The sequence below is a fragment of the Periplaneta americana genome, chromosome 4 (genome assembly GCF_040183065.1).
Source record: "Periplaneta americana isolate PAMFEO1 chromosome 4, P.americana_PAMFEO1_priV1, whole genome shotgun sequence".
NCBI classification, from domain to species: Eukaryota; Metazoa; Arthropoda; class Insecta; order Blattodea; family Blattidae; genus Periplaneta; species Periplaneta americana.
In genome coordinates this window covers 84,475,438-84,495,806 of record NC_091120.1, presented here as the reverse complement: position 1 = coordinate 84,495,806, position 20,369 = coordinate 84,475,438, and the positions used below count along the sequence as shown (strand labels likewise).

Genomic DNA, 20,369 nt, shown 5'->3' with positions numbered 1-20,369 from the left:
TTTCGTATATATTGACTACACCCCAGCTCTGGCTACTAGCAACATTCATCTCTAATGAACACCAATCAAAATACCCCTCATTCATGAAAAACAAGGACTGAAAAGGCTACAGTGGATTATAGTGGACTTTATGTTCTCAGCAAGCAGCTGGATACATTAAGAAGATTAATTGAATAATTTGGTATTTCTTTACTATTGCGTTACCATTTTAAGGTACAAATGTATTTACATCCTTGAGTTTTATTCGAGTCTTACATATGGTATATGAAAAAAAAAATGAGTGCCAACACCAATTTCACACTGAAAATAAGGGTCGAAAGTTGCTGTGAATGTGGTGGCTAGCAGAGAGGTGCGGGCAGGTGGGATGCTCGAGCAAGGCAGGGAGGGGCAGCACATCTCATTTCCTTGCGTTTTCTTATTGATCACAGAGAAAAAGCGAGTTTTCGTAAGGTCGAATCAGTGACAGGTTAGGTAGGCTTTTGGTATGTCGTAGAAGAACGAGCATATTCATTGGCAGTTGTGAGTATATACAAGATATAGCAGAAGCCTAAACTAACCTAACCTAACTTGTTACTGATTCGACATTATGAAAACTCATTTTTTCTCTGCGAGCAGTAAGGAAACACATGGAAATGAGACATACTTGCTGCCCCTCATTGCCGCCTACTCTTTCTACTCGACGCAGTGATGCCGCCTGACAGCACTTCTGTGCCAGCCCCCCATTTTCACAGCAGTTTTCATCCTTATTTTGGTGTGAAATTGGTGTTGGCACTGAATTTTTCTTTTGTTTATGGTGCGTATCACTCAACTGGATTGCAAGTATATGTAATACATTTGTACCTTAACGTGGTAACACTATTGTAAAGAATTGCCAGAAATTTAAATATTTGGTACCGGTACATAAGAGTATTATGGTGTTTTAAAATTGCAAAAGTTCCTTTTACATCAGAAATAGCTGCAGTCATCATTAAAGCAGAAGGGAGACTAAACTTGAGAGAGAAAGTTACTAGCCTACACTGAACAACGAATTTCAATTGTTTCTTTGCGCTCTAAATGAAAACAGGTGATTTTGTCTAATTAGCCTATGCTGAATTTATATCTGAAATACAAAATTTCATACCAATTTTAAATTTATCACAAAAATTTATGTAACAGACCTTATTTAAATATTGTCCTAATTCCTTATGAATAGAGAACTTCATAAAGGTCAAAATTTCTATAACATTATGTAAGTGTGCAGAACTAAAAAAATTGCAGTTACAGTCTATACAAAACTAGACAGGCTTCAAAGCATCACCATGGCAACCAGTCAAACTACCCAATCAGAGACCATGTCAACAGGCCGACATTGCCGACTGTGCGCAGCAAGCACATGGTAGCCAGTTGCTTTGCTTGGAAGCGTTGAATCTTCGTTACTGTGTTCTGTCGTGGCTATTGTTGTCGTAGATATTTTGTTGTTGATGAAGGTAGAATAAATTTAAGTTTAGTTTCAAATTTAATTTAGTTGTGAGTGTATTTGTAATGCGATTTATAGTGTCCGTGTGTTTCACTTATACAATGTCGCAAGGCATCACTCCTGCAGTTAGCAGCACAAAACGAACCACAGGCTCAGAGGGAGAAAGGAATGCTACAAGGGACAGAAAGAGGTCTAGAAGTAACGAAAAAGGTGCTCTTGATCTTTTACCTTCAGGAAGGGCAAAGGTATGAGGGATGCAATTGGACTACTACAATTGGCGAAAGATGCCTAGAAAAGAATAAAGAAGTGTATATAGTATTTGTGATCCTAGAAAAGGCATTTGACAGACTGGGTTGGAACAAACTGACAGGGACCTTGAAGAAAATAGATATGTATTGGAAAGAGAGGAGGCTGTTCGGTAATCTTCATATGAAACTAGTCAAAGTGAGGATAGGAGAAGAAATGTCAGAAGGAAATGAAATAGGGAGAGGAGTACGACAAGGATGTCCTATATCACCTACCCTGGTCAACATCTACTTGAAGAATTTAGTAAAGAACTGTTTCCAAAAGTGGGAAGGGTGATAGTAGCAGGAAGAAGAATAAAATGTATAAGATTTGCTGATGATATGGCATTGTTAGCAGAAGACGAGACAATACCAAGGTATATGCTACTGAAGCTAAATGACAGCTATGAGCAGTTTCGGATGAAGATACATTACCTTCCAAAAAAAAAAACGTGGCACATAGTTTTTTTAACAGAAACCACATCTGAATGTGGAAAATTTTAATTTGCTTCAACTGTATCATTTTAAAATTATTTCCACATAGATTTAGAGCTTTAAGAATGCATACATAAATTTAATTTTACTACAGTCCTATTAAAAGTAAAATAAAAAAAAACAGTATAGACTTTTTTTGGCATAAACGAAAACAGAGGATTTATTGATCATATGTTTGAAAGAATTACATTCAAAACTACAAAATTGTTCATTTTATGATCAATACCCAGTATTCCCACCTCTTGCTTTATTACCACTATGAGTTTTTAGCAGTTTCCTGATCAAAACCCAGCTGTCCTATGGTATTTTCTCACATTCTTTCTTTAGTGCCTCCCGTAGTTAGGTTGGAGTGGTGAAAACTCAGGTTCAGATATGACATGCAACCATGCCCCACATTTGTTTAATAGGGCTCAGATTGGGACTCTTTGCTGACCACTTCAAAGTTGAAATGCCGACCTCCTAGAGGTAGTTCATCACACACCAAGCAGCAAGGGGACGTGCATTGTCGTGCATAAATGCAAAGTTTTTGTTCATGAAAAATGCAAAAGGGACTACCTCTCATTTCACACATAATTTACTACATTTCGGAACAATTTTCTTTTCTTGAAATATTTTCCTATAAAATCCTTAACTTTTGAAATCCATCTCTCCAAGAAATCCCTTAACAAATTCAATCATTTTCACTTCCAAAACCACCGGAACTACCTCAATGCTCGTTTCTCTCTATTTGCAAGAAGATTTCTTAGTGTGAAGGTTCCAACTTGTGAAACACTTCTAATACATAAACTTAGAGAGTCTATAAGTGTGTGTAACAGATAAGAGATGTAGGAAGTTCTGACAGAAGAAATGTTGAATTGGTTACTGCATGGAAAATTCCTCTAAAATTCCATTAGGCAGCTAGCCCAACAAGTGGGAATTTCTCATTCTTCCACGCATAGAGTTATAAAGTTGTTGAAAATGAAACCATACAAAACTAGTGTGTTTCATGACCTTGAGTTGCAATGAGGCAGTTCTGGAATATATATATATATATATATATATATATATTGTGAATGTGTTGTAAATAACATGCAAGATGAAGAAATAGACCCATATCTTATTTTCTTCTCTGACGAGGCTTGGTTCCATCTCCATGGCTACATTAATTCACAAAATGATCGCTACTGGTTCAGTGAAAAACCAGACATTATTCACGAGGTTCCTCCACATGACGAGAAAGTTAGTGTACAGTGTGCCATGAGCAGTGAAAAGATTTGCCGTACTGTTATTTATTTTTTTCAAGAAACAATTAATGCCAATAAGTATGTCAATCTGATTTTATATTCCCTTTAAAAAAATTGACCAAGAACAACGAAATTGTTCATTCTTTCAACAGGATTCTGCTACTTCTCATACAACGAACGTTTCTCTACAAGAAATTAATCAGGTTTTCTAGAACAGAGTCATGACTGTTAATCTGTGACCCCCATGTGAATCCTCTGTGATTTTAATCTTTGAAGCCTATTGAAAGATAAAGTGTATATGGCAAATCCAAGCATCTTATAAGATCTCAAGCATAATATTCACCAGGGGATTACCTCTATTTCTCGACTAGGACTTCCAACAGGTTATGGGGAAAATGTTAAGGAGGTGCCAAACATGTATAGAAAAGGACGACAGACAGTTTCAGTATATGTTACCAGCATCATTTCAGCATGCCACATGACCAGTAGATATACTGTTGCTGTGCATACAGAAACTGCTGCACAGGTACACTATGAGACACTGTATTACACGATTTAAATAGCAGTTTTGTAAAATTGTTTTATACTGTTTTTGAAATGCTCTCAACAATTTCCCTCTTTCTTCACAGCATTCCATTAAAAACATTGATAATTTGTTATACTCTTTATCTCTATTTCTGTTCCTATCAAGTGAAATTAAGATTTATTTAAACAGCAGGTTCTCACGTGAAGAGCAGCTGCTTTGGGAACGTAAGAGGTTAGCAACATGGGGAATCACGTCGTATGAGCTCCATCAGGAATCTGGAAAGCTCGTGTTTCCAGCAGCCAGCAGTCTGTTCCAATGTCTTGATACAGGATTCGTAGTGAGTATTGCATTTACATTAATTACTTGGTTTTAGTGGAGAAGTTTATTCCAACCCAAATAAATACAGGGTGATTCACGAGGATTTACCGTCCCTTACGGAGCTTATTTCCGAAGACATTCTGAGCAAAAAAGTCATATAAACATTTGTCCTAATCTCAATATTTTCAGAGTTACACTAATTTGAAATTGTTTGTAAAATACCATTATTCTTGAGTTTTAAGGGTAAAAGAATATCAGAGAGAAAGAATGAACTATTCAGGAGTATCATTTCTTTAATCAGCTAATATTCTGAAGCTAAAAATGTGTTGTGAATTCCATAGTTGCTTCGTACAGATTTTTTTTTTTTTCGATTTTTAATTACAAAATTCCATTTTCTTACACATTTTTCACAACAATTTTTACAAATCACGCCACTCTTGTAAATTTTTCAAGACTGTACATTAGGATACATAATTAAACTGTAAAGAATCAAGTTCCTAAAGTCCTATGATTTGTAACAATTTTTGTGATAAGTGCATAAGAATGATGTCATTTTGAGTTAAAAATTGAAAAACAAAATCTGTACAAAGCAACTTACAACACATTTTTAGCTTCAGAATTCTAGCCAATTAAAGAAATGATACTTCTGAATAGTTCATTCTCTATTTGTAACATTTTTTTACCCTTAAAACTAAAGAAAAAAGGTATTTTACAAACAACTTCAAATTAGTGTAACTTCGAAAATATTGGGATTAGGACAAATGTTTATATGACATTTTTTGCTCAGAATGTCTTCGGAAATAAGCTCCATAAGTGACGGTAAATCCTCGTGAATCACCCTGTATATGATCTATAAATTATGTTGTTGTTGTTTTCTAATGCCAGGCGTTTGACAATAAAGTCATTTGACCTCTTGCACTCCAATATTTTTCAAAGATATTATCATGACCAGCCACTGAAGCACAGATTTTGAGGTGTTCCGAATCCATTTCTTGGTTTGAGTTGCACAATGGACAGTTAGGGGACTGATATATTCCAATTCTATGCAGGTGTTTGGCCAAACAATCATGGCCTGTTGCCAATCTAAATGCAGCTACAGACGATTTTCATGGTAAATCGGGAATTAGCTGTGGATTTTGATGCAGAGAGTTCCATTTTTTCCCTTGGGATTGTGTTATCAAATTTTGTTTGTTGAAGTCTAAGTTATTTTCCAGTTATTATTTTTTTTTTTTTTTACATTTTAAAGTCAACAAATTATTCAGGAAAACAAAATGAGAGGTTATTTGCTATAGAAATCAAAGAACAATATGCTATCAACTGTAAACCAACCAGAACATAGTTAAAAGAACGTCATTAGATGTTTAATATCATCAATGACGTCCCTAAACAAAATACAAAAAATAATAAGATATGAAATTGCACTGAGTTAATGGCTTCACTCACATTAACCTTATAGGTAAGATAAATAAACAGTGACAGAAATTGCATAATTTTGACAATTATGGTACATTTCGATGGACACTATTCTCCATTAACCAATAAATACAGAAGTCAAATTTTCTCGCTGTTTGAAATGCTCCAATACCTCCAGATATATATTATAAACCAATCAGAAAAAGTCAGCGATTAAGTTAGGCTTTTATTATTGACACTGAATCAAAGTTGAATTTCATTTTGCCATCTATGGACAGACGAAGTGAGTAAAATATTAACCCATACCTCATCTATGAATGGCCCATGAAACAATTTGTAAATAGGGTTGATTACGTAAGTAGGTACAAAAGGGTATCTGTCGGATACAGGGGGGAGAGCCATTAATCCTTCCCATTGAAGGCTTTAAGGAACCAACCTGGACAAATACCCAATGTCCCATCCCTAACTTCCCGTGGTGCAGCTGTTAGTAAGCATAATTTTACAAGCTGAACTACTCATCAATTAGCACTGGTCAGCTTGATGAGTTAATGACTGAATTTGGTATAATTTTCCTCTAACCAATACGTAATTCCCTCTTTACCCTTTCCTATCCAGTCCTCTGACTGAACTCTTACTTTCTTCGACCCTGACGGCATTAGAGCATTCGAGGCCTAGGGGTTCATTTCCCTTTCCTTCCTCCTCTTTCTACTTTTCTGTTCCTAGTGCTGACCTGCTATGGCACTAAAATCGTCCTCCAGTGGCTTAAGGAGGGAAAGCTGGTGATCAACAAGATCTCCCAGCTAGGTCCAATGGACCCATCGACCAACAGCAGGTGTGGTCCTCCAGACATTCTGGGGGTTGTGTGTGAATGAAGTAGCCACCAAAACGTTAAAATATGGTGTTCACTTAAATCGGCTACTCTTTTACCATCTGCTTGATAGGCTAAAGGTCTGATCACTCAGTCACCACAAGGGTCTCTGCTTTTGATACTTTATATGCTTTAGAAAATAATTGCTCACATAGGTTAACTTTTAATATTCATATCTATCATAAGTAAATTTTCTCTCATTTAATTTTATTCATTAGATGCGAAATTAATATGAAAGTCGTGATTTGGTTACAATTCAGATTAGAAGAAGACTAATATTTATTGCAATTTTGTTTCAGAATGGACCTTTATTTCCAGCTGAACTGCGTATGAATTCATGTGGAGCAAAGCTGAACCCACAGATATGTCCTTCTAATCCTGATCTCGTAGCGTACGTTTGCAACAGTGATATATGGGTTTCACATACATTAACAGGTAACTGTCTAAACAGAGTTATCTATAAGAAATACAGAACTTTCACTTAAATTGCTGCTTAAATTGCAGTGGTGTAGTGTAGATTATTGTTGGAATCCTTTTAATCAATAAAATTAATAATTCATTACTCAAAATCATACAGCATTTCTTCATATATACAGTGTTTTCGTATACAGTATATTTATATTAGGAATAAAATTACAGCATCATAGTTTTCAAATTGTTATACTGGATAGATTATTCAACGATACATGGCATTGCCCAATAGAAACTGAGCACGCTGTTGGAATCCTAAACATACACATGAGTAAGATATTGGGTGGCAAGTTCTGTACATTAACACCCGAAATAGAATTGCAGAAGATCTTGCTGGTATGTTAATTTTTATTTTATTCTTACCATGATAACTGCAGGACCCATATCCAGTGAGGGAAGTAAGACAGTATGTGCCGGTATGGAATACCGCCACTGGTTTCTATGGCCGGAAAACATACCGTTAATGAAAAATGAAATACCAGCACTGAAAAAATGTGATCTGTAAAAATTTGTTTATAAATTTATTCACAGCAAAGAGTATTATCTGTTTGCTTCGTAAATCTAAACCACAGCCTTCTGGAACTGTATTCAATATGTATTTAGACATGTTTATTTGATAAATCAACTCCTGGAATGCTTACAACGGTAGCATTTCAAGTATAGAAGGCTGTGGTCTTTAGCTTGTAGTGGTCATTGTTACCAATTTAGTGACTGTCATTTTTGTTGTTGTTGCACTTTTTATTAATAATAAAATTAAATAAGGCACTGTGAAGCTTTAACATTATTTTAAATGATAAGTTTCTCTCAGTGGACATTCCAAAACAATATAGCAAATAACTGAAGTAACTTGAAATTATTTTATTAAGAAATTTAATGTGTTGCATAAGCTTCAAACATTTGCGTTACTGATTGCACGAAACAATTTATTACGTAAATCATGTATGTGTATGTTGTAAGTGAGGGAAGTATACCTTTTTTAAATAGAGGTATGACAGAGGAAAATCTTGGAGTAGCATACCGCCTCTGGTTTTTTTCCGCTTCCCTCACTGCCCATATCCAACTGAATATACAAGAGAAGAACTAGCATATCCCCACAATTTCACTTGATTCACTGTTCTCAGCATCACTGTCAACTGTTATCCTTAGATTTACGATAAGCTGTTTTAATACTTCAGAGAAATTATAAATAGCCCAATGCAAAATATCTTCCAAAAGGGTGGCCAGCATTGTTACACTTTTGTCTTATATAGTTTTCCTCGAGACTTAAACAAGAGCGTACTTCTCTATTGCATCAAGTTCTTGCTTTCCTTGCAAATTCTTGAAATTGTATGCACATCTCGGCAGTTAAATTCCAGCCTTTAAAAGGCAACAGTTTTCTAGTTTTATGCAGACGATAAATTCTTTAGAATACCATACACCTTATAAAATATTTCACTACCTCGTCCGTGAATAACTCCACTTTTTTTTGCTGCAATAAGATCTCTGCTGCTGTTGCTGCGACTTATACTTGGTTCATAAAGCATTATGAATCCTTGGGAACAGCAGACATATAAACTTGGAAAATATTCAGTAGACCATGATCCGTCAACACGTGGTAAGAATGCTAGAGAGCAAGTGTGCCACAGTACTGGACAGCACTCAGGGCAGTCGAGTGACCACAAGTGATAAGGTTCTTGTTTAGCTTTCCTGAGCAATAGGTGTACAATACTACTGCCTTCCCTTCAGTAATGTCACTTCGCAAGTTTGAGCATACATGTAGTGTTCTTTATAGGCTAACAAGCAAACATTTTCATGGGAGCAGATCAAAAAGTTATTTTTTTTTTTCACCATGTTAATAATGTCAAAACAAGTGCTTATACAAATTTTCGCCATTTGAGCGCAATTACAATGACTCCCCAGAAAGTAAGTTTCCCTGGGGCCATTTACAGAAAGTGAACACAATTTCTTGGAAAGATTTATTGGAACAGATACAGCAATTCTTGAGCTATTTTTCAACATATTCCCCACCTGAACTGAGACACTTGTAATACTGTGGGATCAACAGAGAGGTACAGACTGCTATCACACACTGGTTCTGATCTCAGGTGGCAGACTTCTATGATACAGGGATACAAAAGTTGATCCCTTGGCATGACAGATGTCTTAATTCTGGTGGAGAATATGTTGAAAAATAACTCAACAGTGGCTGTATCTATTCCAATAAATCTTCCATGAAATTGGTTTTCTTTCTGTAAACAGGCCCAAGGAAACTTAGTCTCTGGGTGGCCCTTGTAATTGCGCTCGAATGGTCAAAATTTATATAAGCACTTGTTTTGACATTATTAACATGGTAAAAGAAAAACTTAACTTTTTTTATCTACTCCCATGAGAATGTTTGCTTGTAAGTGTTTTGTTACCTGCTTGTTGCTAGTCGTAATATTCATACTGTATTATACGAGGTGTGATCATTAAATTCCGAGACTGTGTCTGCTGTGGGCGAAGGGATCACGTGATTGACATGTGCTCATACCAGTGACACTAGGCGACCTTGAAGAGACGCGACACAAAGTTTCTAAGTGCTATCTTCATTGAGACCTGTGTTACATAAGGTTTTGTTAACACGTGCATCTGCGCATTTGCGAAATCACAAACCCGAAACTGGAGCAGAGAGCCAAAATCAAATTCTTCGGGAAATTGGCAACCGAAACCCATGGAATGTTGAAGCAAGCCTACATTAATGAAACAGTGAGTCGGGTGAGGTGTTTTGAGTGACATTCACGTTTCAGAAAAGGCAAAACATCACTGGAGGATGACGAGAGGCCAGGTCGACCACATACGTGAAACACTGCCGAAAATGTCGAAAAAATTCAACAAATTGTGCATGATGATCTTCACATCCATTTTGAACATTAACGACCACAACTCTGGACAGACAACAAATGAATACTCCATGACGACAATGCGCCAGCTCAGAGAGCTCTTGCATCACGCCAGTTTTGCACCCATAACATGATGGTCGTCGTTCCTCACCCTCATATTCGCCAGATTTGGCCCTGCAACTTTTTTTTGTTTCCAAAGATGAAATTGAAGCTAAAGGGTCACCGTTTTGGCACGGAGGAGATCCAGTGTGATTCGCAGAAGGTGCTTGACAAGCTTCAAGAACACGACTTGCAGGAGGCATTTAAAAAATGGCAGACACGTTGGGACAGTGTAGAGCTGCCCAAGGGGACTATTGTGAAAGGGATGGCAGCCAAATTTAAATCAGGTAATTTTATTTCCATTTATTGGACAGATCTCGAAATTTAATGATCACACCTCGTACTTTCGGTAATTTAGTGTTACCTGACAGTATGTTATGCTATAGGTCTACAGAATGTGCAAATAGCCTATTTAAGCCCACCTAAAAAACACTCAAACGGACGGCTTTGAGTAGCTCAGAAAAATACATAATATTAAATGTGTGTAAATGAGAACAGAATTTAAATCTGGCCACACTGATTTTGAACATCACAAATTAAACTGCATATTCCACAGGAGTATGTAAACCTTCTATTTATCAAGTGATTCGTGAGTACAGGATAATTCATTACATAAAAGCACCCAAAAAAAACATGCTGCATGCGAAGGCTGTTGATACAGTTGACAAGTTTGACAAAAATGCTATCACAACGGAAGTGCACCAGTCTTTGTTTCGAAATGAACTGCCTACAATGGACGAAGTGCTTGCTTCCTGATTTACCAGATTTTCGAAGAATAACATTTTCTGAGTTATTAAAGGAACATAATTTCAAGTATGTTCACTGCGGACGTGATGCTGATAGACAAAGATAATATTATTCTGTGGAGGCTATAAAATTAATGGGACAAGAAGGCAGGAAAATACGTTACATAGATAAAACATGGCTCAACGAAGATCACACTAGAAATAAAGTTTGAATAGATTCGTCCATTTCGTCTTCATAGCAAGCCTTTTTGTCGGGATTATCTTGTGGATAGAAGTTCTCCTCAGGAAAAGGAAGACGTTCATTTATTGCTCATATTGGAATTGAATCGTTAAGATCCAAACAATGATGGTGATAAACAATTTGGTAGTGTTTCTTTAATGGATGTATTTAAAATACTGATCAGGGTTCATATATCATGAAAATATTTAGTAAATATCCAAAAATATTAATTGTAGCCCAATAAATCATGAGTTCTTTTTTTTTATAATTATATCTTGCTATTCTTTCAGGAAGCACCTTAAGACTAACATACGCTCACAAAGGAGGTCGCAGCCTAGCAGACGACCCCTTGAGTGCTGGTATTCCTTCATATGTGATGCAAGAAGAATTCAGTAGATATCAGGGTTATTGGTGGCAGCCAAAAAGTATTGGTGAGATATATATATATATTTTTTTTAATTTCAAATATACATGCATGTGTAATATACATTATACAGGGAAATTACAAAAATGATTCAACAGGTTTTAAGAGGCTGCATAAAGAAAAATATAACACTTAGAATAATGTATGATACATCAAAATAAACAGAAACTGTCCAAGTTTAGGACTCACCTTCACAAGTGTTAGATATGACATCCTCACGTTACATGACACACATTGATGCATTGTTGAAGTTCATCCCATACGTGCAGTAGCATATCCCTGGTAATGGTCGTAAATGTAACTGTAATCTGATCCTTGACTCAACCAAAATTGCTGGTAGTGGTGGCATGTACACTATGTCTTTTACACACCCCCAGAGAAAAAAAAGTCACAGACCATTAGGTCAGGGGATTTAGGAGGCAACTGTAACAATGCTAAGTCATCTTCAACGCATCACCCAATCCAACGGCAAAGGAGTTCTGTGTTCAGGTAGCTACGCACTTCAGTGTGCCAATGGGGCGGTGTCTCATCAAGTTGGAATATGAATTTATTGGACTCCTCAGCCACCATTGCTGCAACATATCGTGGAATGACATGTCTCCGTGGAAAAAAAAGAAGGCCATACACCTTTGATTTGGACACTGCAGCAAATGCATTCACTTTTGGAGAATCTTGTTCATGTTGCACTGTCAAACGGTTTTTCAGTACCCCGGATGCGTACATTATGGCAATTAACTTTGCCAGTCAAGTGAAATGTGGCCTCATCACTAAACACTAGAAGGTCCTCAAAACCATCATTCTCCTCCATAGTGGCCTGCATGGAATTATAAAATTCATATCATTTGACAAGAATCCCGCACCGTGGCATTGTGGTCTAAGGCAGTCTGCCTAGGACTCGCGTTACGGAATGCGCACTGGTTTGAGTCCTCACGAGAGAAGAAATTTTCTCATGAAATTTCGGCCATTGTATGGGACCGGTGCCCACCCAGCATCGTGATGCACTTGGGGTGCTATGTTAAGTAGCGAAAATTCAGTTTCGCAAACCAGCTATAATGGCGGGGGGGGGGGGGGGATCATCGTGCTAACCACACTATACCTTCATACTGGTTGGATGATCGTCCACCTCTGCTTCGGCATGTGGACGTGAGGCCAGAAGCCAGCTGATCGGTCTTGGCCCTTCATGCACTGTGGCGCCATGATTATTTGACGAGGTCTTCCAGTTATAGCTTTACAGTAACTGTAAGCAATACGGTTTCATTCGCAAATGGGTTCGTAAAATTTTTCATACAAACAGTTGCGAAATATCAAGTTCCTAACTGGTGCAGTATGTTGATTTCTGAGGGCTGCGAATGAAACTTGCACTAACTCGATCCACTGTTTCATTAGAAATGCTAGGGCATTTATTGCTTTTACCTTTACTCATGGTACCATTTACCTTAAATTGACGATGCCATCGCAGAATACTTTGGTGACCTGGCAGTGAAGTTCCAGGGTATTGTTTCCGGAATGCACGCTGTACGGTAACAAAGGAAAATGACTTCTCATATTCCAAAACTGTGAACGCTTTCTGCTGCATAGACACCATTTTGAAAACTATCCTTGTGCTGCCGTCTGCCTACATGCACCAGAGTTACAACAATGGAAAAGTAAACTTTCAGAGTTTTTCTTTCTATTCATCATTAGTACAAACATATTGCATCCATAGTTTTCGCAAATATTTGACTCAAAACCTGATGAATCATTTGTTGTCCTGTATTGTCATGTAATCACTAGACATTTGAATTTAGATTTAGATTACATTTCGAGTAAAGACTGGTCCACAGTGAACTGGGAATGAAAACGAGAACAGACAAATTGTTAAATACATATATTTAAATGTGAGCATTCACAATTAACAAGAAGCTTGCCAGACCCCAGGAATGGGAATATGAAGGTTGGCGAACTTTTAACTTTGCCATTATCGTTTTCAATCACAACCTACTAGATTCATTCTATTGTCAACAAAAAGCTATTTGGTCTTCGTATATTTTGTAGCAAGGAGGGTGCGACATAATTTTTTCTTCCATTGCTTGTAACTAACCCAGAAATTCAGTAGAGTCACTTTCAATATATGCTGCATGTACATGTGACCAGACTACCACGTGAATTGAATTCTTAAATATTCCGTACCTCAAGTTTTGAAGTTGGTTAACCTGTGTTCATATTGGCTGACTTGTACTCATGAGAGAACGCCATTGGTCAATTAGACACATCAGAATGCGTAATATCGACTTTACATATATCGATATGCATAGTCATTTCCGTTCTCGGTTTATTGTAAATAAAAAATCTTCATTCCTCCGCTTTCCATTGTCGTTATGGTTCTCATTCTTAGTTTATTGTGGACCAGCCTTAATATGTGAGTCTTCATGTAACTGGTCTGTTGATTTTTTTGTGTACTTCTGGTTACCTAAGCCTTGAATCCATTTGGCAAGTTTAATGGTCTACATATCGGACTTTTTCAGGTCCTTTGCAAAAATGATAGGATTTTGTTTATATTTTTCTGATTTGATTACTAAAAGCCACTACACTATAATCTACATAATGTTATGTCTTCATATCAGTTGAATGTTTTTATGTTGAAACATGCCTTTGTTCTATTTCTGTACTTTTCTCCTGGCCCCTGAAGGAATAACCAGCAAAGGAGCGTAAAAATCTCATTTCTGCAAATTCAATTTTGCGTTATTCTTTCCTGTTCATCCATTTCTGTGCTCCACGTGTTAAAATTAGAACTGCTATTGTTGTATAAAACTTAAAGTTGTGTATCTCGTCTTATTTTATTTCGCAGAACTTGCCTTATTGTATAACAGATAAGTGAAATTTATTTCAATACTTTTCTCTTTTATATACGAAACATACAATCTAAATAACTGAATAATTATTACATATTTTAAAATTGCATTCCTTCAGTACTTCAGCTAAACCTAGATTGAATGTATTGATTTAATGCAACTTTTAATTTTTTACAGATGGTATTTATAGAATAGTTTATGAAGAAGTAGATGAAAGTGATGTAAAAATATTCTGTTTTCCGTCTTCAAATGCGAATTTTGGAGAAATAGAGGAATTTAGGTGAGTTTTATTTAAATGAAGTAACTTTTTGATTTGATTTTATTAAGTTCTCTAGGAATAGTAAGTTCAAAATTTGCTGCTTATAGTCTGTAATTAGGAACCATGCTCAGTTTTACGTTGCAACCACCTCAGCTGTGAATTAGTTATTCAGTTGACAGATATTCATGGGATTCAATCCCTGGCAGATTCTCTGATATTTATAGTGAACATTACAGATCTTGACAAATTTGCTTTGTGTATTTCGATTTCTCCTACCATTCTCATTTCACGATTTCGCCATTATTTCCATATCATGAAATGCTTTGGTAGTACAGGGAATGTTAAGTAGAGCAGTTACATTAATTTCACATTGCATTGTTTGTTTTCTGTATAAATTTGCTATTGTAATTTAAATTGTTTTATGTGGCTTTTACAGATTCCCACGTGCTGGCACACCCAACTCCAAATCTAATTTGAAGATGGTACAATTTAGACTGAACGAGAATATGCAGGTCATGGATGTAGATACATTAGAACTTCAATATCCACTGTCTGTCATGTTTCCATGGATGGAGTACTTGGTTAGAGTAGGTTGGACCCCATCTGCAGAATAGTGAGTGAATGTTTTCGTGTGATTACTGTGTTGTAGTGTACATTTCCATTCTCTCTAAATTTCTTAATAATAATATGCACTCTAGGATGACTAAGAACTTTGTTACCTAGAAGATTCTCTGCAAATCTTCTTTGCACTCATCCGACAGATTTAATGAGTTACGTACTTGAGAAACACAAATACTCGCTATTATAGCTCGCGAAAGAAACGATTACCGAAAACCAATGGTGGCATTGCTGTCTGTTTTGATGTGTGTATCTAGGCATGCCAAGGGGGAGAGAGGTGCCAGCCGATGGAATTACTGTCTCTTCCAAGAAGATGAACAAATGAGGACATCGCTGTGGAAATAAAGAACGTAGCAAAAGGAAAAATTCGAAGCTAATTAAACGCGCAACTTATGTTTATGAATGAAATAATAATACCGTGCGGTACAAGACACGCATTCACATGCAGTGAAACAAACTAAAGTCGTAATGTAACTATCACAACGCAAGACTGATTCTATCGATGTCATTTCTCTTCCGACTGTACTCTTGAATATCATTCAAGCTATCTCGTGACTTTTCCTGTCGCCCACTCTTCCTTATCGCAGTGTTTGATTCGCATTCCTTCTGTCTGTACTCCGTGCTTGCGAGACTTATATGTAGTGAGCCAACAGGAACATTCATTTCAGTTACTGCATGATTATGACAAAAGAAATTTTCGCTCGTACTAACTGCCATACCCAACAGAGAAATTAATTCTCTTCATTTGGGTTGAGATGAGTCCATTTCTCTTGTGTTCGTCTTATGTTACCAATTGTTATTTGAGGTGTTAACTCTTTTAATGCCAGCCATACTTATGTAGAATGTTTAAGTTATTATCAAGGATTTAGGTTAGGATGATGGATGTTCATATTGTAGGTCTTTTTCCTCCCCCCCTCTCCCCCTCCTTCTTAAACATCAGCCGAACTGCGGTAATTATAAGCATGTTAAATTTTATCAGCTGATTCGTGATATTTTTACAAGTTAATAATATCGTGCAGTTTTCGGATTTTCTCCATTAAAGTGCCTGCCATCTTCGTTAGATGAAGCACAATCAAGGGAGAACTGCATCCAATTCCCAGTACAGTACTATTAATGTCACTTCTGTTTTTAATTTTTTAATTCATCATAAACTAATAATAGTAATAATAATAATAATAATAATAATAATAATAATAATAATGGCTTTATTTAACCTGGCAGAGTTAAGGCCGTAAGGCCTTCTCTTACATTCAACCAGGATTAAAACTTGCTTACACAGTTGAACATAAAACTTGATCGGAATTAAGTAATTACATACTGATACATAATGAGATCAAAAGAGGTAGTTACATAAAATTTACCTCATAAAATAAAAATAAACATAGTGAAATACATATTAATTTGTTAGTATCAAATACGAATCACATAAAAACAGAAGCTGATAATTCAATAAAAAAGAAAAATGTACACAGTAAAAATAAAAATAAACACATTAGTATATATATTAGTATTAGATTACAATTAAGTAGGATTTACATAATTAAACCAGAAACCGACAATTGAATAAAATGTACACAAAAAATAGATTAATAATAAAAAACAACAACATAGTGGGATACATATTGGCATTAAGTGATAAATAAACACGATTTAGATAATAAAAATGAGAAACAAAAAAAAAAATAATAATAAAATAAAAATAAATACAGTAGAACACATTTGCAACACGTTAGGTCTGGCAACTCATCATAAGATATTTTTCTAATTTACATTTAAAGGAAATTAAAGTTCGGCAGCCCTTGACTTCAGGCGGCAGAGAATTCCAGTGACGAGAACAGTGAAAGATGAAGAATATAGAGATGATGTGTGCAGTGGTATTTCTAGAGTGTTATCATATTGTGACCGAGTATTTAAGTTATGATACCGAGAAAGACTGTGGAATCAGACAGATAAGTAAAAAGGAGTAGAGGTGTGCAAAATTCGGTATAAGAGAGAAAGGGAATGTAATTTTCTCCTCTCAGTTAACCTGAGCCACAATAATTTATCAAAGGAAGGTGAAATGTGATCGTAGTAACGGACATTACAAATGAAACGAACACACGCATTATGAACACGTTGCAGTTTATGGGATAAATCCACCCTGAGATCACTGAATAAAGCGTCACAATAATCGAAATGAGGCATAATAAGAGTCTGTACAAGCGTCTGCTTTAATTTAGCTGGATAGTGGTACAATCTTTTTAATGAGTGAAGAGTGGAAAATACTTTCTTGCATGTGTGTTTGATATGCGTGTCCCAGGTAAGGTTAGATTCAAAATGAGCTCCCAGGTTTTTTACAGTTGAACTTAATGGAATGGTCGCTTTATTCAGAGTCACAGGAGGAAGGTTGAGCTTATTAATATCGGGGATTAATCTTTTATTCGAAAATAAGATGGCCTGTGATTTATCTGTATTTATCTGTATTAGGTGGGTAGGAAAGAATTGTGTGTCTACATATAGAATTTAAACAGAAAGTACTGTATAATTTAACTTAAGTAGTCAAAATTTTAATGAAAATAATCTGTGCTTCCTTCCAAAGTACTGCAGGAATGATAATCAAGGTCAAACCAGTGAATAGGGATTACAAAGAATGGACACTGAGCGAATTTTCCTGTGTTTTGTTTCTCTGTCCGCAGATGTTTAGTACCATTTTCAAATGCTAGAGTTTAGTGTAATCAAGCACACGCTAAGATAATAATTGAGTATAGAGTTGAGACACAGGATCCAAACATCGCCTACCTTATTGTATAATCCAGTAACACTTTGCTTCATATAAATTCAAGTTAACAGCTTTTCCTTACTTCTCAGTGACAAACTAGTTGTAATAATAATTTTCTTTATTTTATATATTATAAAGTATATATATATATATATATATATAATAAAATAATATAATACATTGTAAAATTATGTATCAAATTCGTTTAATATTTGTATACAATATCATATAGGTATATGGTTTTACTTCTCATAGGAGTTTTGTTTTTCCATTTTCAGCACTATCAAATCATTGCATATTTTAATTGTTGCTGGGGTCAACATCTCAACTCTCATTATAAAGGAACTCTTAGAGTCTACACATTATGGTTAATGATGGATTTATTATTTCATCAGTCCAATTTATTTTATTTGAGTACATAATGTACCTAGGTGTATTAATTGTATGTGTTATATTTCCGCTGTGTCAACTGCTAGCTGATGTGATATCAGTGCCAACTGCTGGGAGAAAGTAGACTCTCACGCTCAAACTGGTTTGAAGGTTATTAAAATCAGTCCTGCTACATCAAAGGTACCGACACAAAGTGTCCATACTATGTAATTATCTATAAGCTGGTCAAACCTCTTTGATGTTTGAGGAACAAAGGTACACCCTTACATATTTCATCCCCACAAGAACACTCTGACAAGCTATTATTAATGGCTAAATGTTCTCACATTACTAGACCAGTGGTGTTCAGGAAGATCTTAGTTGACCATATCTGGAAGAACTGAAACACTTAAAATGTATTATATTTTACGTTATAAATTGCTGTAAGTGTTTCATTTATAATATGCTTGCTTACTTATGGCTTTTTAGAGAACCTGGAGGTTCATTGCCACCCTCACATAAGCCCGCCATCAGTCCCTATCCTGAGCAAGATTAATCCAGTCTCTATCATCATATCCCACCTCTCCAAATCCATTTTACGTAATATTATCCTTCCATCTATGTCTCGGTCTCCCCAAATGTTTTTTTTCCGTCTGGCCTCCAAACTAACACTATATGTATTTCTGTATTCACCCATACGTGCTACATGCCCTGCCCATCTCAAACATCTGATTTAATGTTCCTATTTATGTCAGGTGAAGAATACAATGCATGCAGTTCTGCGTTGTGTAATTTTCTCCATTCTCCTGTAACTTAATCCCTCTTAAGGTACGGCACACATCGCTACTTTTGCAGCACAACTTTTGTACTGCAGCTGCAAAAGTTGCATGTCGTGTTCACACGTAAGCCAAAAGTAGCACGCTGCACGCTACTTTTCGTGCTGCGCAACCCGAGTGCTGCAAAAGTTGCAACTGGAGGTTGCGAGTCTGTTCACACACAAGGCGCTACTTTTGCAGCCCCAGTCATGCTGCAGGTTTCCATCTCCGTGTTGACTTCTCAATATACATTTTGTGGTTATGTTCGCATTATTAAGAAACTCATGCAAAAGCTTCCTGATCTATTATTTGCTTTTCTGTCGTATCTAGTATTCAGAAATTGACATTATTTTTACTATAAAGCTTTTAAAAACGCCTATATACTTAAATGATAACCAACAGTATATTCACGTAATCAATGTTGGCAACCCTCCTGTTTGGAACTACGCTACGGAAAATTTAAAAAATGGATTATATCGTCAGCAATTATGCTCAGACTGTGTTGTGTATTTAATAGCTGTTACAAATAATTTATTTTCATCACATTTAACATTAAAATATATCCAAACAATAAAAGTATCATTGGCACATTTGGGTGATAACACTGGTTGCAACCGCCGCAAAAGTTTCAACAAAACCGATAAAAAAAAATGCTGCGGCTGCAACCCTGAGAACCCTGTTCACACGTCGCTACTTTTAAGCTGCGCGCAGCATGGAAAAGTAGCGGGCAGCAGGTTTGGCAGCTGCTACTTTTCGGGTTGCACCGTTGTTCACACGTCGCAGTACAAGAGTTGCGCAGTTTTTTGTACTGCAGCGCTGCAAAAGTAGCGACGTGTGACTGTACCTTTAGCCCCAAATATTTTTCTATGCACCATATTCTCGAACACCCTTACCCTCTGTTCCTCACTCAAGGTGAGAGTCCCAGCTTTTTTGAGAGCAGACTGAATGACAGAAGCTTCTCAATGAAATACATGCATTTCCCATGTTTTTTCTGCTTTTAATTTCTTCCCGAGTGTCATTTATATTGGTTACTTTTACTCCAAGATACTTGAATTTTTCCACCTCTTGAAAGGATAAATTTCCAGTTTTTATATTTCTATTTAGTACAATGTTCTAGTCACGAGACATAGTCATATACTTTGACTTTTCGGGATTTACTTCCAAACCTATCTCTCTACGCGCTTGAAGTAAAATTCCTGTGTTTTCCATAATAGTTTGTGGATTTTCTTCTAACATATTCACGTCATCTGCATAGACAAGCAGCTGATGTAATCAGTTCAATTCCAAACCCTCTCTGTTATCTTGGACTTTCCTAATG

The 20,369-nt window shown here is 36.2% G+C and overlaps 1 protein-coding gene across 7 annotated transcripts in view; it reads left to right on the top strand.

Annotated features, from left to right (window-relative positions):
* The window catches only part of LOC138697999 (dipeptidyl peptidase 9), a 97,905-nt gene that overhangs the window by 2,352 nt on the left and 75,184 nt on the right, over positions 1 to 20,369 (top strand). For 5 of the 7 annotated variants that reach the window (XM_069823662.1, XM_069823666.1, XM_069823661.1 and 2 more), the window contains exons 4-8: positions 4,174 to 4,321; positions 6,883 to 7,018; positions 11,268 to 11,408; positions 14,410 to 14,512; positions 14,928 to 15,104. In XM_069823662.1, coding sequence (XP_069679763.1) covers positions 4,174 to 4,321; positions 6,883 to 7,018; positions 11,268 to 11,408; positions 14,410 to 14,512; positions 14,928 to 15,104 — 705 coding nt within the window. The remainder of the gene's footprint in view (positions 1 to 4,173; positions 4,322 to 6,882; positions 7,019 to 11,267; positions 11,409 to 14,409; positions 14,513 to 14,927; positions 15,105 to 20,369) is intronic. The other 2 variants (XM_069823667.1, XM_069823665.1) reach the window with 1 other exon arrangement.